The 23,356-nt window shown below is 41.1% G+C and overlaps 2 protein-coding genes across 3 annotated transcripts; both read right to left on the bottom strand.

Moving 5' to 3' along the window:
- Positions 1-1,203: 1,203 nt before the first annotated feature.
- On the bottom strand, positions 1,204-9,905 carry ppp1r13l (protein phosphatase 1, regulatory subunit 13 like). 2 transcript variants are annotated; one of them, XM_011608605.2, is made up of 13 exons: positions 9,678-9,905; positions 5,863-5,972; positions 5,670-5,782; positions 4,763-5,279; positions 4,567-4,656; positions 4,323-4,411; positions 3,800-4,169; positions 3,275-3,726; positions 3,054-3,191; positions 2,837-2,970; positions 2,577-2,743; positions 2,196-2,389; positions 1,204-2,115 (listed from the first exon to the last, which is right to left on the bottom strand). In XM_011608605.2, the coding sequence occupies exons 2-13, from the start codon at positions 5,897-5,899 to the stop codon at positions 2,080-2,082; spliced, it is 2,337 nt and encodes a 778-aa protein (XP_011606907.1). In that variant the 5' UTR covers positions 5,900-5,972; positions 9,678-9,905; the 3' UTR covers positions 1,204-2,079. The 2 variants fall into 2 exon arrangements, with proteins under 2 accessions (XP_011606907.1, XP_011606908.1); XM_011608606.2 differs by having other exon boundaries at positions 3,281-3,726; positions 9,678-9,904.
- Positions 9,906-10,226: 321 nt separating this feature from the next.
- On the bottom strand, positions 10,227-22,884 carry LOC101063067 (splicing factor, arginine/serine-rich 15-like). The gene is made up of 18 exons (XM_011608603.2): positions 22,685-22,884; positions 21,805-21,888; positions 21,409-21,453; positions 21,145-21,306; positions 20,953-21,067; positions 20,749-20,867; positions 20,534-20,668; positions 20,370-20,443; positions 20,179-20,242; positions 19,910-19,990; positions 19,149-19,222; positions 18,567-18,739; positions 18,348-18,448; positions 18,138-18,251; positions 17,817-17,973; positions 17,647-17,732; positions 11,232-11,370; positions 10,227-11,141 (listed from the first exon to the last, which is right to left on the bottom strand). Exons 1-18 carry the CDS (start codon positions 22,712-22,714, stop codon positions 10,765-10,767), a joined length of 2,130 nt encoding a protein of 709 aa, XP_011606905.2. The 5' UTR covers positions 22,715-22,884; the 3' UTR covers positions 10,227-10,764.
- Between the last annotated feature and the right edge of the window lie 472 nt (positions 22,885-23,356).

The raw sequence follows: 23,356 nt of genomic DNA, 5'->3' as shown, positions 1-23,356 counted from the left end.
GTGGTAGCGATAAAATGCATTGGCTTCTTTGTTGTGTGTAAATAATGGAGCCCTCTTGTGCCCAGATTACGCCGTGGTACGTTTTCATGTCTCCAAGCTGACAAAACCAATCTCCTCAGAAGTATCATCAAGAGGAACGTTTTCCAAAACATACAACATTGCTCGCCGAAGTCACTTGTTAATGACCACAACGGTTCGAGATGACAGTTGGTGGGAAAACAAACATCCTTTTTGTTGCATTTGTTCCATTTGTATTCTTTATTTCTCTTCATCGCACTATGGTTGGTGACAGTTTGAGTGTTTTTCTCCTCCATTCCATCCTTTCCTGTCTGTAAATCCCCTCTTCTCTTATTTGCTCTTGCATGTTTTCTTGATTGCAGCACTGGCCTGTTGGGTCAGGTAGTATTTTCAGATCCTGACGGGCAAAGAGCAACATCTCTGAAATCAGTGTGAGTGGAAGAGAATAAGACAAAAAAAAGGAGAAAAACTAAAAAGTCTCCCAAGCAGGGCGGATTCCTCCCACCCTCCTCGGACTCAGTGGCATCAGCTCGTGTCAATAAGAGTTCATTTTGCTTGGTGGAGGCCGTAATGGGGTTTCAATGAACCATCAAATGAGTTCGGCCTGAACACAGTCACTGCTCGTCACCAAAAATATGAAACTGCTGCAAACACTTGCACTCCAGGAACAACAAGAGCAAGCACCTGTGTAAGCTGAATATAAGGTTCATTTCTGAGAACTAATTTACAAAGAATGATTAAAGCCATTGTTTGTTTTTCAGTTTGGAATATCTTTTTCGTTTAGCAGATCTTAGCATTTTAACTTATCTAAGAAGCAAATAAGAGGATTTTTATGAATCAAAATCTGGCACTCTTGACTAATTTAATCATAATATCATGTATGAGGCTACAGGCAGTGGAAATCAGCTGGATTATTCAACGGAAAAGGTTTGGACACGGAACAAGATTACCACATGTGAACCAGTATAATTAAGTTCTCTTTTTCACAAGAATTCCCATTAACATCCTGATTATTCTTTAATAATCTGCCTAAAACTAAAATAAGTAAAATGTTAAAATGGAAACCAGCATGAAGCAGCCTTGACACTCGTAGGCATAAGGGACTGTGATGACGCAAGAGTTGTTGGTTTTCTTAAATTTCTGTGGGATAGAGAGCTACAGATCAAAAGACTTCATTAAAAAATATTAACTGTGTAAGTAGGCTTTTATTGTAATAACCCTTATGCATAATAATAAACGATTAATTACAAATCTTAGAAATCATCTGGGTCATTTGTGATGTAAGACAAAACCAATCATCTTCAAAGAAGAAAGAGCAATAAAAAAATAACAAATACAAAGCAAAACCGGGTGCCAAACAATAAATAATATCTTATCTGCTCTCCGTCTTCAAATATCTGTCATTTTGTACATTACTACAGCGACACCTGCTGGCCTATGATGAAAAATGGTCCCGTGGTGATTAAATATTGCTGTGAATATTGCTGTGAATATTCCCTTGACGAGGAAATGCACACACGCGTGACAAACACATTTTAAAAATATATTTATTATACGCTAATAAATTCTAGAGTCACATTGGAGGACAACTTTAATCATCATTTCCCTTCAAGCCAGTACTAACTATACAGTTTCATGTCATCTGACCATCATTCCTGTTATTTTTCCTTTCTTTTTTGATCCAACATTTAGAGCAGTTTGGCAAATGTAGCAACACGCAGTGGACACTAAACACTACAGCCACAGTTTAGTATTTCATTTCTAATCTGTCATTAACATATAAAAGTTGACTTTATGCGTGGAACATTGTTAAAAAGCAGAGTCTGACCTTGGCTTTACATACACGATGTAAGTCTAGTTTTAGTTTTACAGGAAAGAATTTTTAGCATATACATTGCAAATAGTATATTCTGTCACAAAAACTTGAGTATTTCCTTGTCTGGAATATCAGAAACTGTTCACCCGCCCCACAGAAGAACTATAATCATACTAAAGACAGTTCATTTCAACAACTCTGTCATGCTGGAATACAAAGTCGTCATTTAAGTTTTAACAAATGGATTAGCAGAGAGTCTTTGGTCGAACCTTTGGGAAAAGCTGAAAAACAGACAATTATATTAATGTTTTTTGCAGGGAGTGAGGGATAAATAGTCTAAAACATCATCGCTGCATCTTACCCCAAAGTAGTTGTTTGGCACAAAGCCCTCTCTGCCACAGAGTGAGGCCCACCACCAGTCTGAGCCCTCAGGTTTCTGCAGGATGGTGACCATGTCTCCATCTTTGAAGCTCAGCTCATCAGGCGCCTGAGCTGGGTAGCTCCACAGCGCATACAGCACCCCGCTGTTTTCCAAACCCATGGCCTCCTCCATACCTGGAATCACATGAATGCAACATATTTAAGCACGTCTTATTGTCCCGGAGAGAGAAGTAGACGCCCTGTTTGTACAGGATGCGTTACTTCGACCGTGACCTGCTTGTCTTTCAAAATATCATTTCAAGAATCATTTCAATGTCATAGGGCATGTGTGTGTGTGTGCAGGTGTGTGTGCACTCCTCGCCTCTCAGAAAGTTCTCGCACTCCTCAAAGCTGACAGCATACGGGTCACATTTCTGGGAGGCAGTGGCGCCGTCACTCTCCGTCATGGCCATCACCGCCCCGCCGTTTCTCACCAAAAACTCACAGAGAAGACGGTCGTTGCAGGAGGCCGCGCAGTGCAGCGGCGTCCTGAGGGACAAAGAGTCAGCACCAACGTGCATCGAGACTCCGTCGCCGATCGCAATGACAACATGACCGGGCGGAAAGAATGTGAATATTTACCAGCCGTGGCTGTCTGGAGCACTGACATTGGCCCCGATGCGAACCAGAAAGTCCACAACGTTGTAGTGACCCCCGCAGATAGCATTGTGAAGGGCGGTGATGCCTTCGTCGTTGGGTTGGCTCGGGTCGGTCATCTACAGAACAGCAGATTTGCTTAGTTAGGAACAAGGACAGAAAGAAGGCGGCACTGATTAGTGTAGAGTAGCTCTGCACGCACCTCTTGCACAGCTTTCTGCACTGTCTCCAGTTCGCCGTGCAGTGCTCCATCTAACGCCAGGACGTGTGGACTGAGCCGGGCTCGCTTCCCAGAACTTTTACGTTCTTTTTTAGGCCTCCGGAGTATGGAATTGTAGCTCTGAAGTCGTAACAGAAGCAGACTTTCAACAATTTCAGGCGTTTTTATTTATACTGAGATGCTTACATGGGAGAATGTCTTACTCTGACCTCCTGGGGGATCACAGTTGATTTTTTAGGTGTAAAAGAAGGAGGCATAGCGCACTCCTCTCCTTCTGAAGAGCTGCTGGCGTCACTGCCTTGCTCTCCTCTCGAACGGCGCTCCTTCTTCCTAAACAGCTTGTCGATTAGAGTTTTGTACTGGTTTGGCTGGTAATGTGAGGTTTTTTTTAGGGGCTGCGATTGGTCGACGGAGCCCCGTCTCTTCAAAGCCCGGGGAATTTCAGCCCGGATGCGGAGCAACTCTTCTATGTCAGGAATCTCTTGGCTCTGAGCCTCTGGAGCCACCATTGGCTGTAACCTGGTGGGGCTGAGAGGCCGGGGAGCTGGGCTTACAGCCTGCTCAGACTGGGTGAACGGATGCTCCGAAATCACGGCCATTTTATGAGGCGAGTCCAGCCGCTCCAACTCAGCGTCTACATCCCCTGAGCTGAGCGCTAAACAAAGAAAAAGCACATGTGTTAGCTGAAGTTACCCGACATCTAAACTTGTCTCGTGGACGTGTTTTACCATCGCTGTACACGGCTGGCTGCCTCAACTCTGGTGGATGCCTCTGAGGCTGGAAAAAGGGCTCTTTGAAGAACTCCCTCGGCATGGGCGGAGCCGGTTGATATGCTGCCATATCGCCTTCTCCTCCCAGTCTGGGGTGGCGGGTTGACATTGCCCCCCAGTGTGGATTTTGGAGACGCATGATGACAGAAAGAGGGATAGGCCTGTGCTGGCGGGCCTGAATGGAGGTCGGAGGAATGGAAATACGGGAGACGATGGGCTGGACGGTGTAGGAGGAATGGGATGGAGACAAAATCTCTGGAGGTGTTGATATTCGTGCATTACGGGGAAGTGAGCTGGGGGAGAACTGCAAAGCTTTAGCCCGAGTATCCTGGAGCGGGAGGAAAAGACAGAGATAACATTTTTTCTAAGACACTTAATACTGGTTGCGTTATATCAGTTTATGCTAGTCACTTATTACAATTCTGCAGATGGTTTTAGTGGTGGCGAATCTTTGTGTTTAAACCCCAAAAAGTGATGATACCTTTTTGGGGCTTGGAGCTGGTGGTGGGCCATCAAGGTCAGATTCCCTCCAGCTGCTACTTGGCACAGTCGGCCGGACCCACTCTGTCTCTGGAACAGAAAAGTTTACATTATGAAAACAGAGTCGAGGGCTGGTGCTCCTTTGGTCTGTTAATCAATTGTCTGTCCTTGGGTCACTATACAACTCCTACTGTGCAGTACAGATGTTAAAAGAGTGGATGAGCTGAGCTAGAAAATCAACCAACTGTCATAGGTGTGGTGAGGTTTCTTCTCATAGGACACATCCAGATCTGTTTCGTTCCATTTGCTGGGACTCTTGTGCTGCTGTGCACCCTCTTTGAGAGGGGTAGAGAAAAGGAGTGATTACCGTTGAGAATATGTAATTCATTTTCCACTGACAAACGTGGCAGCAGCTAGCCGGCTGCCAGTAACGCCACCTACCCGGATCGCGATATCCAAAATTTCGTGGCAGCGTGCTGGACATGGGATGGTTCATAGACAGAGGGGAGGGGCTTCTCTCCCGCCGGGGTGACCTGCGGCCCATCTGAGTGTTATCGTATGGGTTCAACAAGTTCGGGGAGGGGTGGAAGGTGGCAGACCGTGAGGACTGGCCAAAGGAAAGAGCTGTGGGGCTCAGAGAAGGACTCGGGCCTCGCGGCCTCGGGCTACGGGGAGCCTGTATGGGGCTATACTGGCCATGCTGGTAGCTGTCAGACCCAGCCCGAGGCAGTGGAGAAGCTGCGTGCCTCTGGCTCTTGGGGGAAGCCAGCGGGCTTGTGGTAAAGACCGGAGAGGATGGGACATTTTTAGCGCTGGAGATGGAGTCAGAGGAATAGTAAGTTGTTGAGTTTGAAGAGAAGGGCTGAGAGCTGGAGCTTCCATCACTGCCTGTCCGCTGTGGGCTTGAAACTTTGGGGCTGATGGACCGAGGCTGCTCTCTGGAAACTCGAGGGCTGGTCTGATGGGGAAAAAACGACTGATTAAAGTGAAAATATCTCTGTGGAACAAATGGGATTTTGTACTTTAGTCAGATAACAATATTGATACCGAGGTGGATAGTGAATCAATACTGACACATATAGCTGAGTTGTATGAGAGAAATTGCTAAGAGAATCTTTTTAAGATTATTCTATTATAATGATTCTAAGTGAATTTTGAAGAAACATCTATTATTCAATAATGAATAAATGATCACAATGTATTTTAATGTGGCCCTTCAAATGTATTATGTTTACAGGGCATTCGTGGCAACACATCCTTTTTTTAGTTTATTTTAAAATAATATTTAAAGAATCACACAGACACTAAAGAGAATAAAAGAGCTGCAAGGAGAACAGCGGTACTGAACCTGTGTTCCAGTCTTTTCTTCCGAGGACACCTCCTTCAGCAGGGAGTTGAACTCTTTCGATAACTCATCTGCTGTGGCCAGTGATGCGTTCAGGTCATCGTTAATGGACTGGACTTCAGGGAAAACAAAGACAAAAATTTGCTTGCATTCTCCTCAAATAAACGAACCAAAATGAGATTTGTGCAAAACTTACACAGCATGTTGCTGCCAAAACTTGTCTGGGAACTCATGGCGGTGAGGTGATTTATTGCTTCTGGAAAGTATGAACATGCATCACAGCCGTCTGGAGGGCATCATATCCACCTGTGAATATTCACAATCCAAGAAGACAGAGTCACAGCCAGCACTTTATACATTTTAAATCCAACAGAAAAGAGCATAAATGTTTCTATGAACTGGCTCGAGCTCTCAGTTCAATTTCCGTTGAACTGTAGAACAGATCTAACTGCTTTGCATCGTAAAGATCAGTTCAGCCCTTCCCTTTCTACCTACTCACTCCAGAAACACACCACCTGGTTTGTCTACATGCCCAAACATGTGAGTTTCCTCATACCATGGCTGTATTGCAGTGCATGTAACACTTGTAGGTCTGTTACCACATGATATCACAAAAAAGAAATAAAGAAAAAAGAAAAAAATGCCAGTGTTTAATTTCCTGAGACAAAAACACAGGTGAGAATGCCTCTTACACATATCACTGTCTGTCTGGATGCCAGCAGCAGACGGATGTGCTCGTGGTCACAGGAAAAACCCGTCGTTGGGTCAAAGTTCATTTATCATTTTATGTTGCAGCGATGTTTCACAAAATCCAAAGCAGTATCCATTTAAGCGACGCAGGAAACGAAAGAAATATCTAATGGAATGCCAGAAATACTGGAAACAGTCTCAAAGCCTGAGGGAATATGCTGAAAAAGGGTGGTCGTACGTATTTAGTGGTTTTTGGTATCCATTGGTGACATAACTCACCAATACCACTGTGCACTGCCTTGCCAAGCACATCCAATATTTACATTTCGAGCAAGAAATGAACAAGAACTCAGGTCTTTTATAAAATATAATAGTAGTACTAATATATAAATGGGCATGTTAGCATATCTGGTGGCATCCTCTTGCATTTTTCTGTATTATCTTTCAAATCGAGATTGATTATTTTGTGTGTAACAATCTATGATGTACAGTCGCCCATACTGTCTATGTTGAGGTGGTTGAGCGTATGAAAAATTGAATGACAAAGAGGTGCAGACATGCAGAGGGTGAGGTTAGTCCTTGCCTGGAGCAAAGAATCAACTGTTATTGACTCACAGCAATTCTGGGGAAAAATGCTTTAGCTCACAATTGAGTGTGAGTTCTTCATAGGAAACACTTTGTAAACAGAACTGTTGTTGATCCGCATCTTTATTAAATAGCTGGCAGACCTAGAAATACCTTTTAATGACAACCTATCTGTTCTTATATAACATTTAGCATTAGTTGTGACTAATGTAGAGGAGTTTTAGAGGAGAGAGGAGTTTTATGTCTAAATCCGCCTGCGGTGCATGATGGTCCACCCCACGTGGTGTGTTTGCATGCTGCTGTAACTGGGATTTGTCATGTTTAGCAGTGGCTGGTACAGGCTCACATTCCTCTCCGCTCCTCTCACTCACACTCCTTAGGACTCTTATCTTGGTCAAGAGTGGCTGACAGGAGATGAGATTAAACTGTCACAAAGTTCAGGTTGATCACTCACACATTAAACTGTCCAGGAATTCTTTCACCCCGCCCGTTGCTTCACTTTCGCCCCGCCCGTTGCTTCACTTTCGCCCCGCCCGTTGCCTCACCATAATCGTTTTCAACGTGCCAGTGTAGCACTTTCCATCTGCTCTTTGTTGATTTTGTGGCAAACTGGATTTCACTGTCATTTCCTCTCGTTTTCTTAGAGGTGGTTCAGTCAATAATTCAACAAGTCCATGAAATTGTTTAATTTAACTTAATATTTGTTCGTAATATTTAACAGGCAAACCTGTCGTGATTTACTGGATTGTCTCCTTCTCTTTATCGAGGATCTGTTGTGGTTCATGGGATCATTTTTGGCATTTTTCTCTGTGTTTGAAAGTAGGAATGCGCACAATGTTACCAGATTTGCAGTAAACGTCATCCACAGTTAAGGTTTGACCTAGCAAATTGTGGACTAGATGGATTTGTCTTTTCTGGATGACATTTGACTGCCCGCTGAATTCTTAATCCCTCACACAGATTCTTTTAAGGCGCAACAATGCCCACTGGTTCCAGCATTTTACAATTAATTGGCTCTTTACGGGAGAAAAGCCAAGACTAGTGCACAAAAGCCCTGGCTGCCTCTGAATAGGAGTTGGCAGCTTAGGAAAGCAAATATCTTGTGGGAAAAAAAAAACCTTTATGGATTGTAGGCAATGTCAGGGTGTGTTTAACCAAAAACTACATACAGGCCTTTGCTGTTTCCCTTTTATGTCCTTCAGAACTGGTTTCGGATGATGTTTCACAATAACTTCTGGCACATCCTTCCTTTCCTTTGTTCGGGAATTTGGTCACGATGGGGGTTTGAAGGGAATTCCACTGACACAACCAAGCATTCTCTTCATGCCTTTTTTCTTTTTTTTTTGTCATGGTGGGGCATGAAAACCCTGAAACTGCTCCAGCTACTTTTTCCATTATAGAGACATAAATTGTGTTCCAGTGGCAGATAAATGTCCCGCAGCTCCAGAAAGCTGCCATTTCAAATGAGCTGGGCGATATGCTGCCTGGGCGTCTTTGTTGAACGCTCGTTCCAGGAGCCTACTGCTAAAAATAAGAGCCGATGCAATCATTACATTGACTCGTGACTCTTCCACAAAAACGCTTGAAAGAGTTTGTTGCCATTTCTGGGTAGAAGAGTGAGAAAGATGATGATGGGAACTGTACACACAAAAAAGAGCCACTGGAAACTATCTGTATACCCCATCTAGAGACTATTTTTGAATTCATGGATTATAAATTGCCACAGGCTGAAATACTGGTTGCTTCTAATTAAATCAGGCTTCTCTGGAAGTCATGAAGTCCCCTCGAATCCTCTTTGTCATTTGTAATCTATGCAAAACCTCCACCCAAGAACTACATTAATGCAGTTTTTTACTGTTTAATGTTGTTAGTTCCATTTGGCAACACTCCTCTCACTAAAGCATGTGACTGAGGAATCTCACAGTCCTGCACAACAAGTTACACGCTCTGTTTGATAGCCACGACCCCTCTTTTTCATTTTGAGAAGCAAAGACAGGGAACTTTATCTGCTTGGACACTTGGAAGATACAATTTACTTTTAATTCCTTGTGCCACAATGTGCAGCGTCACTACCACATGATGGGACATTTCGACCAGGACAAATAGGTCCAACAGGTTGCTGCAAGTGCATCACGCAATGCAGCTTGTCTAGTTCTGACCACACGGCTAACAATGTTGGAAACTTACGAGCTGCTCTGACAGGAAGGATTGGTTTGCTTGGCGTTTGTTGAGTGATCTGCTCGACTAAAAAGTCAGGCAAATACTCACACACATTTACAAAGTCATGACTGTGTCACAGTGTGGCAAATAAATATTGATCCGGCTGTGCATGATATGTGATCAGAATGGCTCAAATCTAATGTATGATTGCCCCACGCCTTTAGTCTCTGCACGGTTGGTGGTGAATGATGGTGTATAATGTGGCTCCTTCTGTGGCTGCAGACTATACAAGACGGACATGGTGGTTAACATCTGGTTTTCATTAGAAAAGGAAAAGAAAGGAAAAGGAAAAGGAAAAGGAAAAGGAAAAGGAAGATTAGAAACCGTCGCTGCCGTCGGAGCAAACGCGGAAATCTGGGAATGAAACACACTTTTCGAGTGGCGATTGCGCAATAAGTGAAACATCAGACGTGATCAGACGCTGACGGTTTCAGACACCGACACCTACAAGGGCTTAATGTTAGAAGGCATTGGCTGAACTATGACATCTAGATCGCATGCATTAAAGCCTCTTACTCAAACAGATTAAAGTCCTGTCGCAGTTTCGTTCCATCCAGATTTCGTCCAGGAGTTGTTTCCTCCTCTCAGAAGTCGAGAGCTGTCTCCAGCCTCGTCCTCTCCAGACATGGAGTCACGGCTGCGTCTTGACTGGAGTTGTTCCGAACCAGAATCCTGCCCCTGCAACTGTGCGCTGCTGTAACCTGAGCCAGGAGTTCTGCCACAGCTGGAACAGGTTACTGACAGAGGACGCTTCTCCGCTCCGTGGGGGCGGGGCCAAACCTCCCGGACGTCATCTAATTGGACTAGGAGGCTACCACTCATTGTAGTCAGCCAATCAGGTGGCGCCAATAAGAATTGACTTAATTTCTTTTTATCCTAACGCAATACTTTCATATTTTAGTAATCGCTTTGGCCAGTACGTTTTTATTTAATTCAAAGCTAGCGGTTATCATGATATTAACAATTAGTTAGCACAAAGACATTTTAGCTGTTTTGTAACACAATGTGTTCATCAACCAAGTGCACAATATTTTTTAACCGCAACAAAATAAAATCACCATGATATTAGTTTATACCAGTTTTTAATATAGTAGATTGTACATCAGCAGCAGAGGCCGTCCGTGTTAAATTTACCCTGCCTTTTAATTAAAGGACAAAACTCTCTCTCCTACAAACATATCTGACTTCTCTGCTGAAAGAAAATGTAAGCACAAGTGTGGAATAATTAACATTCTTCTAAATATCAAATATGAAATCTTTATGAAAGAGTTTTATGGTGGCTTCATCGACAAAAACAGCAAAAAATACAAACTTTGTCTTTGAATCCATCACCAACTGTCAGGATTACAGACTGCGACAAATGACACTATACTTTAAATACACTGTACAAAATGAGAGCAACCAATATCGAGCCACTACAGAACATACAGGACAGTTTCTTGTCCAGTCCTGAGATGTCAGAATGTTGAGTTTAAAAATGATTCTGGTAGAAATGTCTCCAAAAAGTTGGTTGACAGTAGCCCACGATACTATGCGTCACAGTGGTTCAGGACAATGTCCATTCCTGGCTTTCAAAAAATAGAGAGAGAGAGAAGAATCGCATCTACCAACTCCCTCTGTGGAAGCGTGGATGTGGAAACCTTGGATTTCCATTTCCAAAATGCCTTACTTCTCCATCATCCATGCCTTCTGGTTCCATGGCAGGGTGCTGATGAAAAAGAGGGTCGCGGGGAGGGAAGGGCACGGCCACGCTGTACCTCCCGGGAGGGAACACGGGCCGCCTGTGCATCATTTGTGGCGGTAAGTGTGGCATGTATGGGGGGGAGAGAAACGGCGAAGGGCAAGGCCCAGGGGTGCTGGCAGGAGGCTGCAGATGAGGGAAACCTGACCGGGGAGCAGGAATGGTCAAAACAGTCCCCAGCTGGTTGACCATACGCATGGAGAGAAGGATATCGTTTGCTTTACTATCCTCTTCATTTCCTGCAGAGTTAAAAGTCGAGAGAGGTTCAAAAACATATTCTGGTAGAGCATTGGAGGTTATCTTTTCTAATCTCTGTTAAAATGGCTTACCTGGTGGCAACACTGTCCGCTCAATCTCCACGTGCATGAAAGCAGTTTCTGCAGGGGGCATGGATGCAGGGGGCATGACAACGGCTCCAGTGAAGCGAAGCGGACTCCCGATGGGTGTTGCCTGATCAAGGGGCTGTGTCTGCAAGACAAAGATGCACAATATCATTGATATTGGGTTGAAACTTAAGTACAAAGCAGTCAAATTAAGGAAAGAACGGCATCAACAGCTTCTGATTATATTATTTCCACCAGTTTCAAGTGCTGGCAGAAAATGAAAAAGGCTTCAGATGAAAGAAAACACATGAACAACAATGCATACTTTAGTGTTTCCCCTTTTAATACAACATTTATACCTGATAGGCCCTAGAAAAAGGTAAAAGTGTGGATTATGGAGTTGTGACACACACATGCACATTCTACAGTTAATAATCAAAACACTGACTTTACAAGCTATGATTATATATAACGGTCAATATGTGTCAGTGAGATAACTGTACTGTACCTGCAGTTGCCTTATCTTTTTTTTTTTTTTAGATTTGCTTCAGATAGTGTTTAAAAAAGTCACGGTCAAATGTAGTAAAGGCCAAAGTCCACTAGATGGTGAAAGATAAACGTTTAGAACCATTCTGTCATAAAGGTAGATGCTCCAAAGAAAAGAACTCCTGTTCCTAGCACAGAACGCTGTCAATGTTCTATTTATGAACAGAACTGGACACTTTCCCTCTAGTGGAAGGTTTTACAAATTAGGCTCATAATCATACAGTTTAATAAGCTTAACTGACAGTATTAACACAGTGGAGCGGTTTGTTCTACGTAAACTGGACATATCAATAAAACACATCAACACAATATTTGCATGTTATATAAATCTTTTTTTGAAGAATATAAAATTGCAAAATAAATTTATTTTAGACTTTCAATCCAAACACTGACCAGCAGATTAGTCGTACATCAGTCATGATGTTGTCACGTCTACCAGGTGAAAACTAATAAAAATATAAACCTTGGTAGAATATTGGTGCTTAAGGTTTTGTTGGCATTGGATGCTTTTTTAAAATTGCTGTTCAATAATTAGAGAGGGGAAGGGGCTATTACATACACATTCATCCACAAGGGGGCAGCAAAGATATTTTGACCTCACGCTTTGGGAGCTCAGAAAATCAGACTCCACACTGGTTTATCAAGAACGTGAGAACAGAAACAAATAATCTTCTTCATACAAATGTTTTTCAGAGAAATTTAAAACATGAAAGCTGAACTGCACATTATTCAAACATGACAGAAAAATCTTCATAATTATTTTAAAAAAATCATCCATGACCTAAATCAATAGTCATGTTTGAAGAGCCAAAATTGCAACTTATTGTGGGTTTCCTTATTGTTAGATATAAGAGATAAAGGCATCATTGAAGACATAAAATTTGAATGTTAATCCAACTCCATTTATAGTTGAAATTCTTCTGGGTATTTACTACTGGAGACATGTCCGATTCCTCACATTCTTTACCAAATATGAAATTTCAAACTGACAAGATTTGGAGCTATATTACGTCTATTAATTGCTGATAACTAACTCACACAACATATAGTTTATATTCCATCTGTGCATACTGAGCGGAGGCAAATTATAAGAGATATCTGACATTATTAAAGGAAATCCTCAGGAAGTTCATGAATCAAGCACAATATCAAAGATTGTAGATTAAATAAAAGCTTATTTAAGTTCTTTTCTCATACTTCTTTAAACTACCTCTTATTAAGGCAGCTCAGATCAACATGAACCTGTGACACATAGGGCGGGGGGGCACCCCAAATCAGTCCAGTCAGACCGTCTGTGGAACACTCACCTTTGTGAGGACGTGTGTTAGTCTGACGTTCTCCACGCGCGGACTGAGAACACTGTTGGATTACTTGAGGCAACTGAAAATTTGACCTCATATCCTTGAAAAGTGACCTCGCATCAAAACAGAGGAAAAGACTAAAGCATTTGTTCCCATGAGACCGCACAGGACAATCTCACATGTAACTATACATATACACACACATTATATATATACATATACACACACACACACACACACACAGACATATATACATATATATATATATATATATATGCAGTTCAGTAAAGCTGTTGAAGCATGCTTCCTTGTTCCATTACTGAGATAGAAACAAAAAAATGCAGCTTATTTACAGGATATGAGAGTTCACTATGAACCAATGTGCTGAATAATCAATGTATAAAATAGCAACGAGACGTAGACAGTGATGTGTTGGAGGTAGATGGGGACGACTGAAAGATGGGTCCTCACTGCCCCAGATGTGTTTTGTTGCTTCTTAAAAGTAGGACTTCTAACAATAAAACTGACATGCTGGATTTTTTTAAATTTAAATTTGGACCGCGTGTTACAGTGTTGTTCTGAACGGTGAACTTTAGACACTGTAGATTAATTTTGAACACAAAACAGGCATTTAAAGCTTTCATTCCTGTTAAGGAATTCATATTTATGTTGGGGTTTTAAAACATAAAGGTTTGCAGGCACTGACAGGGCAAGCTGCTGTAACTATTTATTATAAATAAATAATAAAAAAGTGTCAGCTTGTCAGTATTTCAGTGGTCATGTTGAAATACACCCCAGTAAAGGATGTTTTAAAGCAGCACATTCTGCTCCAGAACCTGTTTGTTTCTTCACATGGGCGTCAATTTCCAGTTAATGGAGGACACCTCATGCCATGACAAACACGCACTTTAAAACTGATGCATTATTGCCAAATGCATTCGGAGATAAAGGCGTCCGAGAAAACCGAATTTTCTGGCCGTCTTGGTGCTCACATCCCTGCCTGGACCCATCCCAGATCCCCCTGAGCACAGAGGGCTGCAGAGGTCAAACAGGCCTTGTTTATATCACATATAGATGCAGCGAACTCTAAAGGTTTTTCTGCAGTCCTGTAATGCAAAAGCCTGCATATTTGTGTTTGCAGATTCAGAAAAAATTGCTCTCAGGCTGATCAAAGCGCTGACATTTCTGTGAAAGTGTATTAAGGCAGCAGATGCAGGCAATGCTTTAAACATTTGGCCAAAAAGGGGCCGCGCTTAAAAGACAGAAAAAAAAGAGTCAACCGGAGTCTTGAAGCGATCCTTTCATCTGCCATCAAATACGCTCTGAACGTGTTGACAAACCTCAAGTATGCCGCTTCCAGATGAGATGCAACAGATACGGATGTTGCCGTTTCTCCCACAGTGCAGAAATGAAGCTATAACATCCAGGATACAAACGCTCCCACATCGCCCTTGGGGAGGCAACCCCGAGAACGAGCTGCGACACCACGATCCGCATGTACAAACTTGGACTGGCCAGAAAAGTTAACGCCCGTGTGCTGCCGTGAAATGGGCTCCCCGCTGGCATTCAGCTTTTTATACAGACTGCGGTCATGAGAGGCATTTGAAGGTAGTGAGGAGATTACATAAAGCATGTTGGCTGGTGTGTGTGGAGGGTGCAACATCAACTTGCAATTCATAATTGATATTTTTAAGTGTGCTTCATAATTTAAGTTCACAAGTGTTTCAGATTTAAAAACAAGGCATTAACCAGGCAAAGTTCAGTAGCTTTTTACTTTGCCGTGTTTTATTTTAGCAGTTAAAGCCTTGTGTAGCCACGAGCAGCACTGCACCTCTAAAAATCATGGTTTCTAAGATATTGCAAACTGTACGGTGCATATTTTAATAATTGTCACACAGAATGTTCATTGTGTGACGTTGCCCATCAAAACATCATCAGCAAATAAAGCATTCGTCCAATAGGTGGCGTTTGGTTTCAAATATAAGGGCGCAGTCTTAAAGGTAATGATAAAAATTGCAGATTATCACATTACATATAACTGAGATAATTTAACAGGGCTGCTGTTCAGAACTAATGAAACCCACCCAGGTGGACATCATCTTTGAACAGTTGGGACTGATCATGATTAATACTGCAACAGGTTCTGAAATAGGATGGTTAACTTGCATTTCCTTTTTTTGGACAAAAACAACTCAAGCATCCACCAAACTCTGCCTTGCGTTCCATCCACGTGCCTCATTATCACTTTTCTTGACCATGTCCCTGCTCCACTCCGCAGCACAAGTGAACCTTCATCGGTTTAATGTGACACTTCCTGGATATGTAGCCTTTTAAAAATCTGCACCCCGACACAGACCAGGTGTGCCAGCCACATCAGGCAAATAACAAACCAGCCAAGTCATGAAAGAGGGAGCTGTCACCTTTCTGTGGAATATACATTAATACAAAGATAGAAACTTCTCCCCGTGTATCGTAAAGCTGTTGGAGTTGGCGGTGTCTCACTCAGTTATATTAATGCAAAAGGTTTAAATAGAATGGTGAAAGTCAGAATGTCACAGGATAGAAGTCCCTGATAAACCTGTTAAGGATCATTTTGTAACCAGCACCTACTTATTCAGGTAAGAGCCACGGAATCTCTGATGCACAGGAAATATAGATAAGGGCCTTTAAAATTTGCACCTATTAGACAAAATGTCTAATAGAGACCTCAAAAAAGTGAGCAAATTTTGGAACACCAGAATGTTGTCAAAGCTTTTGTTCAGTGTCAACCCTGGGATATTTTCTACTACATTGAGATCTAAAGAGAAGGCCAAGAGTAAAACCTATAAGACATGTAGAGACGTGTGGCCATGACGACAAGCCGGTTCCTAATAAAGATCGTGTTCCCCAACCAATGTGACACTAAAATCACTGTAGAGCATCACAGCAGTGAGCTTAACTTTAAGAATGTTGCTTCTCGTAACATTGGTTTAGGATCATTTACGGTGTGCTCAGGAATATTTAATTAATAAATAAATGTAATAAATATCTATCTCAAGTGGACTGAGTCCTCACACGTCTCTTGGCTTGTTTCTGCTTCTGTTAGGTACACCAATGTTACATTTATACAAAATGTTACAACTTACAGGTGAACCTGAAGCCAGAGACCACCGTTGAAAAGGATATCATAGATTCTACGGCATGAAGGATGTTCCTTGGGTTTCTTGCCCTCCATCCATTAACAGATTCTCAACCTGGCAACATTCCTCTTGTGAAGAACAAGAAAAGCAGATACTGCAGCCTGTCCAGGTTCTGATTTTTCTGGCGAGACGTGTTGAATAATTGGCGGAATTCTGGCTTACCTTTTCCTTGTCACTGGAAAACACTTGCTTCCATCGTGGCCTTTAAATTCCATGGGCATCCAATACGTACCCATGAGCTCAAAGTTTGTGTGCAACCATTCACATTGAAGAGTGCAACTTTCCCAGCTAAAGGCGGCCGGATGACCGTGAAGCTAGTTTCTTTTATTTAGCAGCTGTTCATGAGGCGTCTTTATCATGGAATGATTGGACTATTAAGGCTCACATCTGCTTGTATGTTTGCACATCGTCACCCAGATGTTATAAACTTATCTGTTGCCCGTTGATAGCAGAATTTGAGAATAAAGGGGGGAACCGATACAAATGACCAAATCCTAGTTTTCTGAAGAATGGGCTGTTCCTGGAAACAAAGAAAGGTTTACAAAGGTGCCCTCTACATATACCACAGTAGGTTGTCTTATTGTCATACTTTATTTGAATATGTTACTGCAGGGTGCAAGGTAAGTGAAAATGCATTTTTTTTTAGGAAGTGAAGAAAGCAACAGTCATTTCTGAGGCTGAATGTGACTCAGCAGAGGAGCTTATGGGATTTCTATTTCAGGAAGTTTATTATATAGATGAAACTGAAATTAATGGATCATGGCAAATAAGTGAATATCGCCTATTACCTCATTAATTAATAATTATGCTATTTAAAAAAAATATATATATACATACAGGTAATAAAAGGAGTAGAACCTAAGACACCGCATTTGTTCACATACCTTAACTGAGAAGATTTCCGTTTGGTCAAGTCTTTAGTGTTAAATTCCTGACTCACTTTCACAGCCTGCAAACACCCTAAGAGTGCTCTCATTTTCACCTTCTGCTGCTCTTTGAGGTATGTTGATAGAAAATTGACATTTATTACCGGTTAATCATGACAAGTTACCGTTTCTCGGATGCCAAGGAAGGACTCGTTTTTTGTAAGGATGCGGATGAAGGTTAAAGAAATGTGTATAAATGAGCAAGTATTTCTCCAAAGAAGCTGCCACAATGTCTTCTCACATCTGGTGAGAAGTTCAAAATTACATGCATAGATTTTCTGTAGGAACCTTTATTGAAGAGAGAAAGTAAGAAGGCAGAACAGATAAGCTCCACTGCTCATGCGTTTCATTTTCCCATTCATACTCTACAATAATTTGGAACCCTCCAATACAATATGAATGAAACCAAATTAAATGAAAGAACTGGGAATATCAAAATTAAGGTGTTGAATGTCTGCATTATCATTACCTGAACTTGCGAGACTCCATCTACTGACATACTTTCCAATGCTCCATTTGCAGCCACCATTTTAAGGTCATTGGCAATATTCCAGGCTGTGGACAATAGAAAGGGAAATGAAAAGATCAGGGGATTGCAGCCAATGGTCTTCATGAGGGATTAAGTGTAGTTACTTTTACCTGGATCTAAAGTGTCTGCATCGAGCGTACCACCTTCCCGATAGCTCTCCAAATCCTCAACTCTGACCTTGCTCCAGGGGATGTAGGTAACTCCTTGCTCTACATCCCAGAACTTTTTGTGAGTTGATTTTATACCTTTGTTCAAGGCCCAGGCGATCTACATTAGACATTATTTAGAAAAGAATATTTAGAATAGAATATTTAGTTATGGTGGTTTTAACAATAAGCAACAGACAAGACTCAACAGACAAGGATGTCAATGCATGTGTGAAAGACTCCATTCAATCACTAATAACTGGAGATAAACTCTAGTTTACGTACCTTCACTGGTTTCTGGTTGACTCTGTACGATCCCCGACTGAGCTTGTTCAAGGCTGTGTAGGCGTCTTGTCTGTGAACCATGACGATATAAGCACAGCCTCTCGGAGGGATCATCTGGATATAAAGAAAGCAAAGTTTAAACTCCAGATACCTAACGCTGCGTGGCTGAAGTAGCACAGACACTCAGACGTACGAACCACCCCAACTCACATTAATTGACTCAATCTGGCCAAACTCTTCTAAAAGGGACACCACATCAGACTGCTGGGTTTTCTTGTCCAGCTGTCCAATCCATAGTGTAGTACTGCAAACTAGAAATCAAACAAAACTGCATTAGCAACATTTTCCAAGAGGCAGCATCCGAAAAAGCTTTGATACCTGACTGGATGATACATTCACACACTGGACTCTGCTGGCAGTGGTACATACCGCTGAGAGTGTGGCTTTTTATGGTAGGAAGACCTTTCTGTCTGCGCTCTCTGTTTTCCCTCTCACTTGTGTCACCAGAACGAGACCTCCAACGCCTTTCCCTGGGTCGGGAATGCTCAGGCCTACCCCTCCTGGAGCGGGATGACGATCTTGATCTTCTTCTCCTTGGAGATCTGAACCACACCATATTGGACATGGTGTCACAAAATAACACTACATGATATAATAGTTTTGTAATAAAGTCAGAAAAAGAAGACATAAATACACAGCATTGAGGATTCTTATCATTAGTTTAATGTTATGCTGTGAGATCAGGTATAAATTCATTCACCCCTGAGAAAAAAATGAAATGAGGATGTCTGACATGTCCTGAAATCATTATTTTTACATAACACACACAGTCCTCATCTTTGTCGGGATTTATTGCACCAGATACAACCAAAAGGAAAATCGAGAGCTTTATTGTTCAAATCACTGAATCATGCTGGACCTAGCTCCATCTTGTTTACAACACTGGTTTACTACCCTCCAGAAGGTTACAGAAGTAACATTACAACCATTAAAGTAAATCTAAATTCTTACCTCGAACCTGATCGCCTGTTATAACTTCTGTGTCTCCCTTCCTGAATAAAACCCGAATCTTCTCTTGAACTTCCCTAAAGTGACAACATGGCAAAATGACTGTGCAGCAGGTTTTTGACAAATTTAAGTGCAAAAAGACAGTAAGATCACCGTTTGACAATAAACATATATCACCACGCTCATATGTCTCAATCTTTAGAAAACAGAATCAGTAATCTACAAATTTAAAGATAATGTTGAATAGTAACAGTAAGTAAGTAATAGTAAGATTCATCTTATTATAAAGGCCAGCTAATCTGTGGTAGACAGACATAACAGATCTGCAGGCTATGTCATTAATATATACTTATATTAATATACCTACAGAAAAAAGATGTTGTTACCAGTGGTAATTATTCGATTTTCTCAGGCTATCGAGTGGAAACTTCAGTCACTTCCTCACAACGATAATCAGATTAATCATGAGTGAAGACCAAAAAACTGGCATTCGTAGCACTACGCAACGATAGATTCGATGAGGATGATTTCATAGTAAGTGACCCATTTAATTTAAGTTAACATATTTCTATAAACACTATGCAACCTTCAACAACCTACAGTCAGCTGTCCATTATTTCTTGAAACGATAAGGGGATGTGTTGCAATATGAGGCAGAAACTGTACAAGGCATTGTTTGACTATTACACATAAGATCACATTTTAAGCTTAAAATTATATGTAAATGTTACATAGCAGAGTAGAGCTTTGTATTTAAGATTTACCTCACAGTATGAATAAGCATCATTTATGGGATGGTATCTGTCTGGTAGTGTTTGATGCTCAGCATGACTCATTTTACCATCCTGAAAAAAACAAAAAACAAAACAATAAACCAGAAATAAACATTGCACCATCAAATAGGTGAGATTTTACAGAATGAAACCAAAACATTGATACAATTAAAACTTAAACTCGATAAAGCTACAGTATTAACTATAATTGAAAAATAAGTGCATAATAAGAATTATTAAACAAAAGCTATATTTGGTACCTGTATACCACTGGCTTGGGCCAACATATGAACACTCTCAAGTATCAGTTTTTCAGAAATACCTCTGTAATTAGAAAACAGGTATGAAGGTATTACAAAAAATAAAGAAAATCAGAAAAATATATGAAAAAAGATTGTATATAGAATTTAGACCCAGTAGACTATAAAGTTTAAAGATTTTTTGTACTCACTGTGGCTGAGTATTTCCTTCTTTAGCAGTTACATCCTCTGGGTCATCATCATACTCAAATCGGTCCAGGAGTTTCTAAGGAAATACAGTTACATGTTACACAAATGTCAAGTTTACAGGAGCCCCAAAATGAATGTAATAACGCTGAGATAACCAAATAATTACCTCTGCTAAAGAGCTTTTCTTTTCTTTGTGTGCATTGTAGGAGCCGAGCGGGGTCACAGGCATATGTGGTGGGGTCAGGCTGTTGTTTGCAAAAGTCTTATCTGCCTGCTGGAAATTCTGGAGTATTCTCTGCAGCTGGAAGATAGATGATTCATTTAAAGCTTCCGAAATGCCAAGATTAAAAAAAATAAAGGGGCACTTAAAAATAAACTTACCTCCTGTCCATGCTGTGACTGAAACAGCTGTGCCACAGCAGCTAAGGCATCAGTCGTGGGTAGCTGGGGCTCACTGGACACAACTGTGGGACTAGTGACGGGCAGCTGTGTCTGAGCAGCTGGGACAGTTAAAACAAGGCAAATCAGGTGTGTACATGGGAGTATTAAATCACTGTGATAAAAGGAATATGTGCATTTAATTACCCTCAACTATATTAGGAGAAATATTTCCATTTGCCATGTCTACTAAAGACTGGAGTATATTTGTGTCAAACACCCCATTCTTCTGCCACAGGTTCAGCACGCGGACTATTTTGGTCTGGAAAACGTTAGAGAGTTTCAGCACAACATTCAGTTAAATTCAATAAAATTTCTAGCTGCACAAATATAGAAAACCTTGTCTTCCCCTTGGCAGTGATAAAGGTTTTGAAAAGTCTCAGTGAAGTTCTTCAGGAATCTGGGGCCAAACACGTCCTTGTCGACACCAAACTGATGCCGTGACTGTCGAACAATCGAATCAATCACATACAACCCAGGGACTTTTAATTCTGGCTTGCACTAGAAAAAAAAAAAAAATTGATAATTATTTTCCTTACACAATGGCTATTTGGACTGTATTTTGAACTTTAGGTTAAGTACATACAACATCTCAGTACATACCTTCTTGATAAACTTTTCCACAATCTGGACAACATGTTTGTAAAGCTGATGAAAGACACACACAAAAAAATGTTAAAGAAAATATGAAAAATGTATTAAAAACCCTCCCTATAACTGAAATCTATTGTCGACTTCATTTAGTTTATTTCGAGACCCTAACGAGCTGTGCCACTGTCCAGGATCAACTTAGGGAAGCTTTTGATACATCTATGGATTAATGAGATGCATTAACCAGCATGTGCTCCCTTTTGTATGAGGCTATTATTCCATTAAACAACCCTCTTTATGCACAACGCTTTTTACAACATTAACTGAGTTTTAACATTAACTGAGTTTTAAAAGGTCAACACCTGCGGTCCAAAACCGTGTGAATTTTTGTTAAGTTGGAGAGTTTACCTTGATCGCTTTAATGGCTGCTTTTGTAACCGACATCATCTTAGCGCGGGATATTGGAGGCTTCATGTCAATCATGGAGAACAACTTAAAAGAGATATAAGAAAATAATTAATATGGTGAAATAACACACACTTAAACATTGTGTTAGACTAAGTGTGGCTACCCATAAATACAGACGAATACATCAAGTCCTAATAATTAAATAACTATTATATCCTCCCAAATAGACTTAAGTGAATTATAGTAGACATAAAAAGCCCATCAAACGTCATAAAATAGACTTGTGTGTATTCCAACTGAAAATGCATAGACATTAAGGCAATTCAGTAAAGTCAAAGTGTTTCTAATAATTAATCCTGCGTGGATTAGTCGAATATCAACCCCCAAATCAACTTAAAACCACTCAATAACAGACTGGCTCTCAGGAAACACATCGAAATGATGTTGTGCCGCCATTGGTGATAATGTTCATAGCCATTCTGACTTCATGTTAAACTACTACCGAAACATTTACCGTGCCGAGAGATAGAATAGTCAGAAGCAAGCATAAGTTTCACAAAATTAAATTAAAAATGAAGCTTCATCAGTAAAAACGATATCTGTCAAGGCTAAGTGGCCTCAGTGGTCAGCCGCTTAGAGATACTGAAATGACAGGCCTACAAATATTTACTTAGCTTCAGCAGCACAATGGTGCCTTCTGCATGAAAACAAATCGTCTTGCGTTTACACTAGCTGGATTTAACCACACAAACACTCCGAAAATGGACATATTTAGACTTAAATGGCTCTAACGTTGCTTCAACGTACGCAGCAAAGCTGACGAACATTAGCCTAAAGCGCTAGCCTTCATTTTTGCTCTTCGAACGGAAGAAAACTTTACCTCCATGTTGAACGCGTTTACTGCATCCATCCTTGTTTTAGATTTTTTAAACTAATGGACCTGGCTGTTTCTCTACGTAGTCATATGAACATGTAATTGCATGGCTAAAATATATCCAATAAAAACAAATAACTTGTTTTAATGTCGCTGTGACAGCATAGCTACCGAGACCTCGGCTACTAGAGTCGGAAATGCCAACGTCACGTGACATGGGGGGACGATTCGTAACTTCCTGTGAGGGTGGTGACGTCACCATGTTTAATTAACAATTTTGAGGAAGAAAAGGGAATGTAGCGAAAGCAAATGCGTTGCTGCGTATGAGAACGCTATACCATCAAAATTCAGGCTGTGTGACCTTAAATGGACAGGCTGCGAATTTTGTTAGATCTTTTCGAAAAGCATACCACACCCCAAGCGGCCAAATATTGAATTACACATGTCTTCAAATTCCACAGTCTATTAAGGTCTGAGAACTTCACCAGCACCTCCATCTATCCCACCACCGGATTAAGGTTGACATGGAGAACTCAACTGGCACCTATGAATGGGAATACTATTATGATTATATTGAGCCCGTGATTGTGGATGAGAGTAAGCTCAAATACCACAAGTGTGAGTATTTATCCTTAAAATCTACTACCAAAATATTATCGTTAGGAGGAGCAATAATAA

This window comes from Takifugu rubripes, chromosome 11 (assembly GCF_901000725.2).
Source record: "Takifugu rubripes chromosome 11, fTakRub1.2, whole genome shotgun sequence".
Taxonomy (NCBI): Eukaryota; Metazoa; Chordata; class Actinopteri; order Tetraodontiformes; family Tetraodontidae; genus Takifugu; species Takifugu rubripes.
This window is presented reverse-complemented; position numbering and strand designations above follow the sequence as displayed.

What these genes read in the sequence shown, in the direction of transcription:
- ppp1r13l (XM_011608605.2), bottom strand. Translation starts at nt 5,899, where the DNA reads ATGAGTTCCCAGACAAGTTTTGGCAGCAACATGCTGT. An exon ending in ACCTCACCACACCTATGACA is followed by an intron (nt 4,412 to 4,566) that starts GTTGGTTGATTT and finishes TTTCTGTTCCAG; the next exon opens with AGACAGAGTGGGTCCGGCCG. An exon ending in GCCAGCCGTGTACAGCGATG is followed by an intron (nt 3,727 to 3,799) that starts GTAAAACACGTC and finishes TTCTTTGTTTAG; the next exon opens with CGCTCAGCTCAGGGGATGTA.
- LOC101063067 (XM_011608603.2), bottom strand. Translation starts at nt 22,714, where the DNA reads ATGGATGCAGTAAACGCGTTCAACATGGAG. An exon ending in AACAGGCGATCAGGTTCGAG is followed by an intron (nt 18,740 to 19,148) that starts GTAAGAATTTAG and finishes GGTGTGGTTCAG; the next exon opens with ATCTCCAAGGAGAAGAAGAT. An exon ending in ATGGAGTCTCGCAAGTTCAG is followed by an intron (nt 11,371 to 17,646) that starts GTAATGATAATG and finishes TTTGTCTTGCAG; the next exon opens with ACACAGCCCCTTGATCAGGC.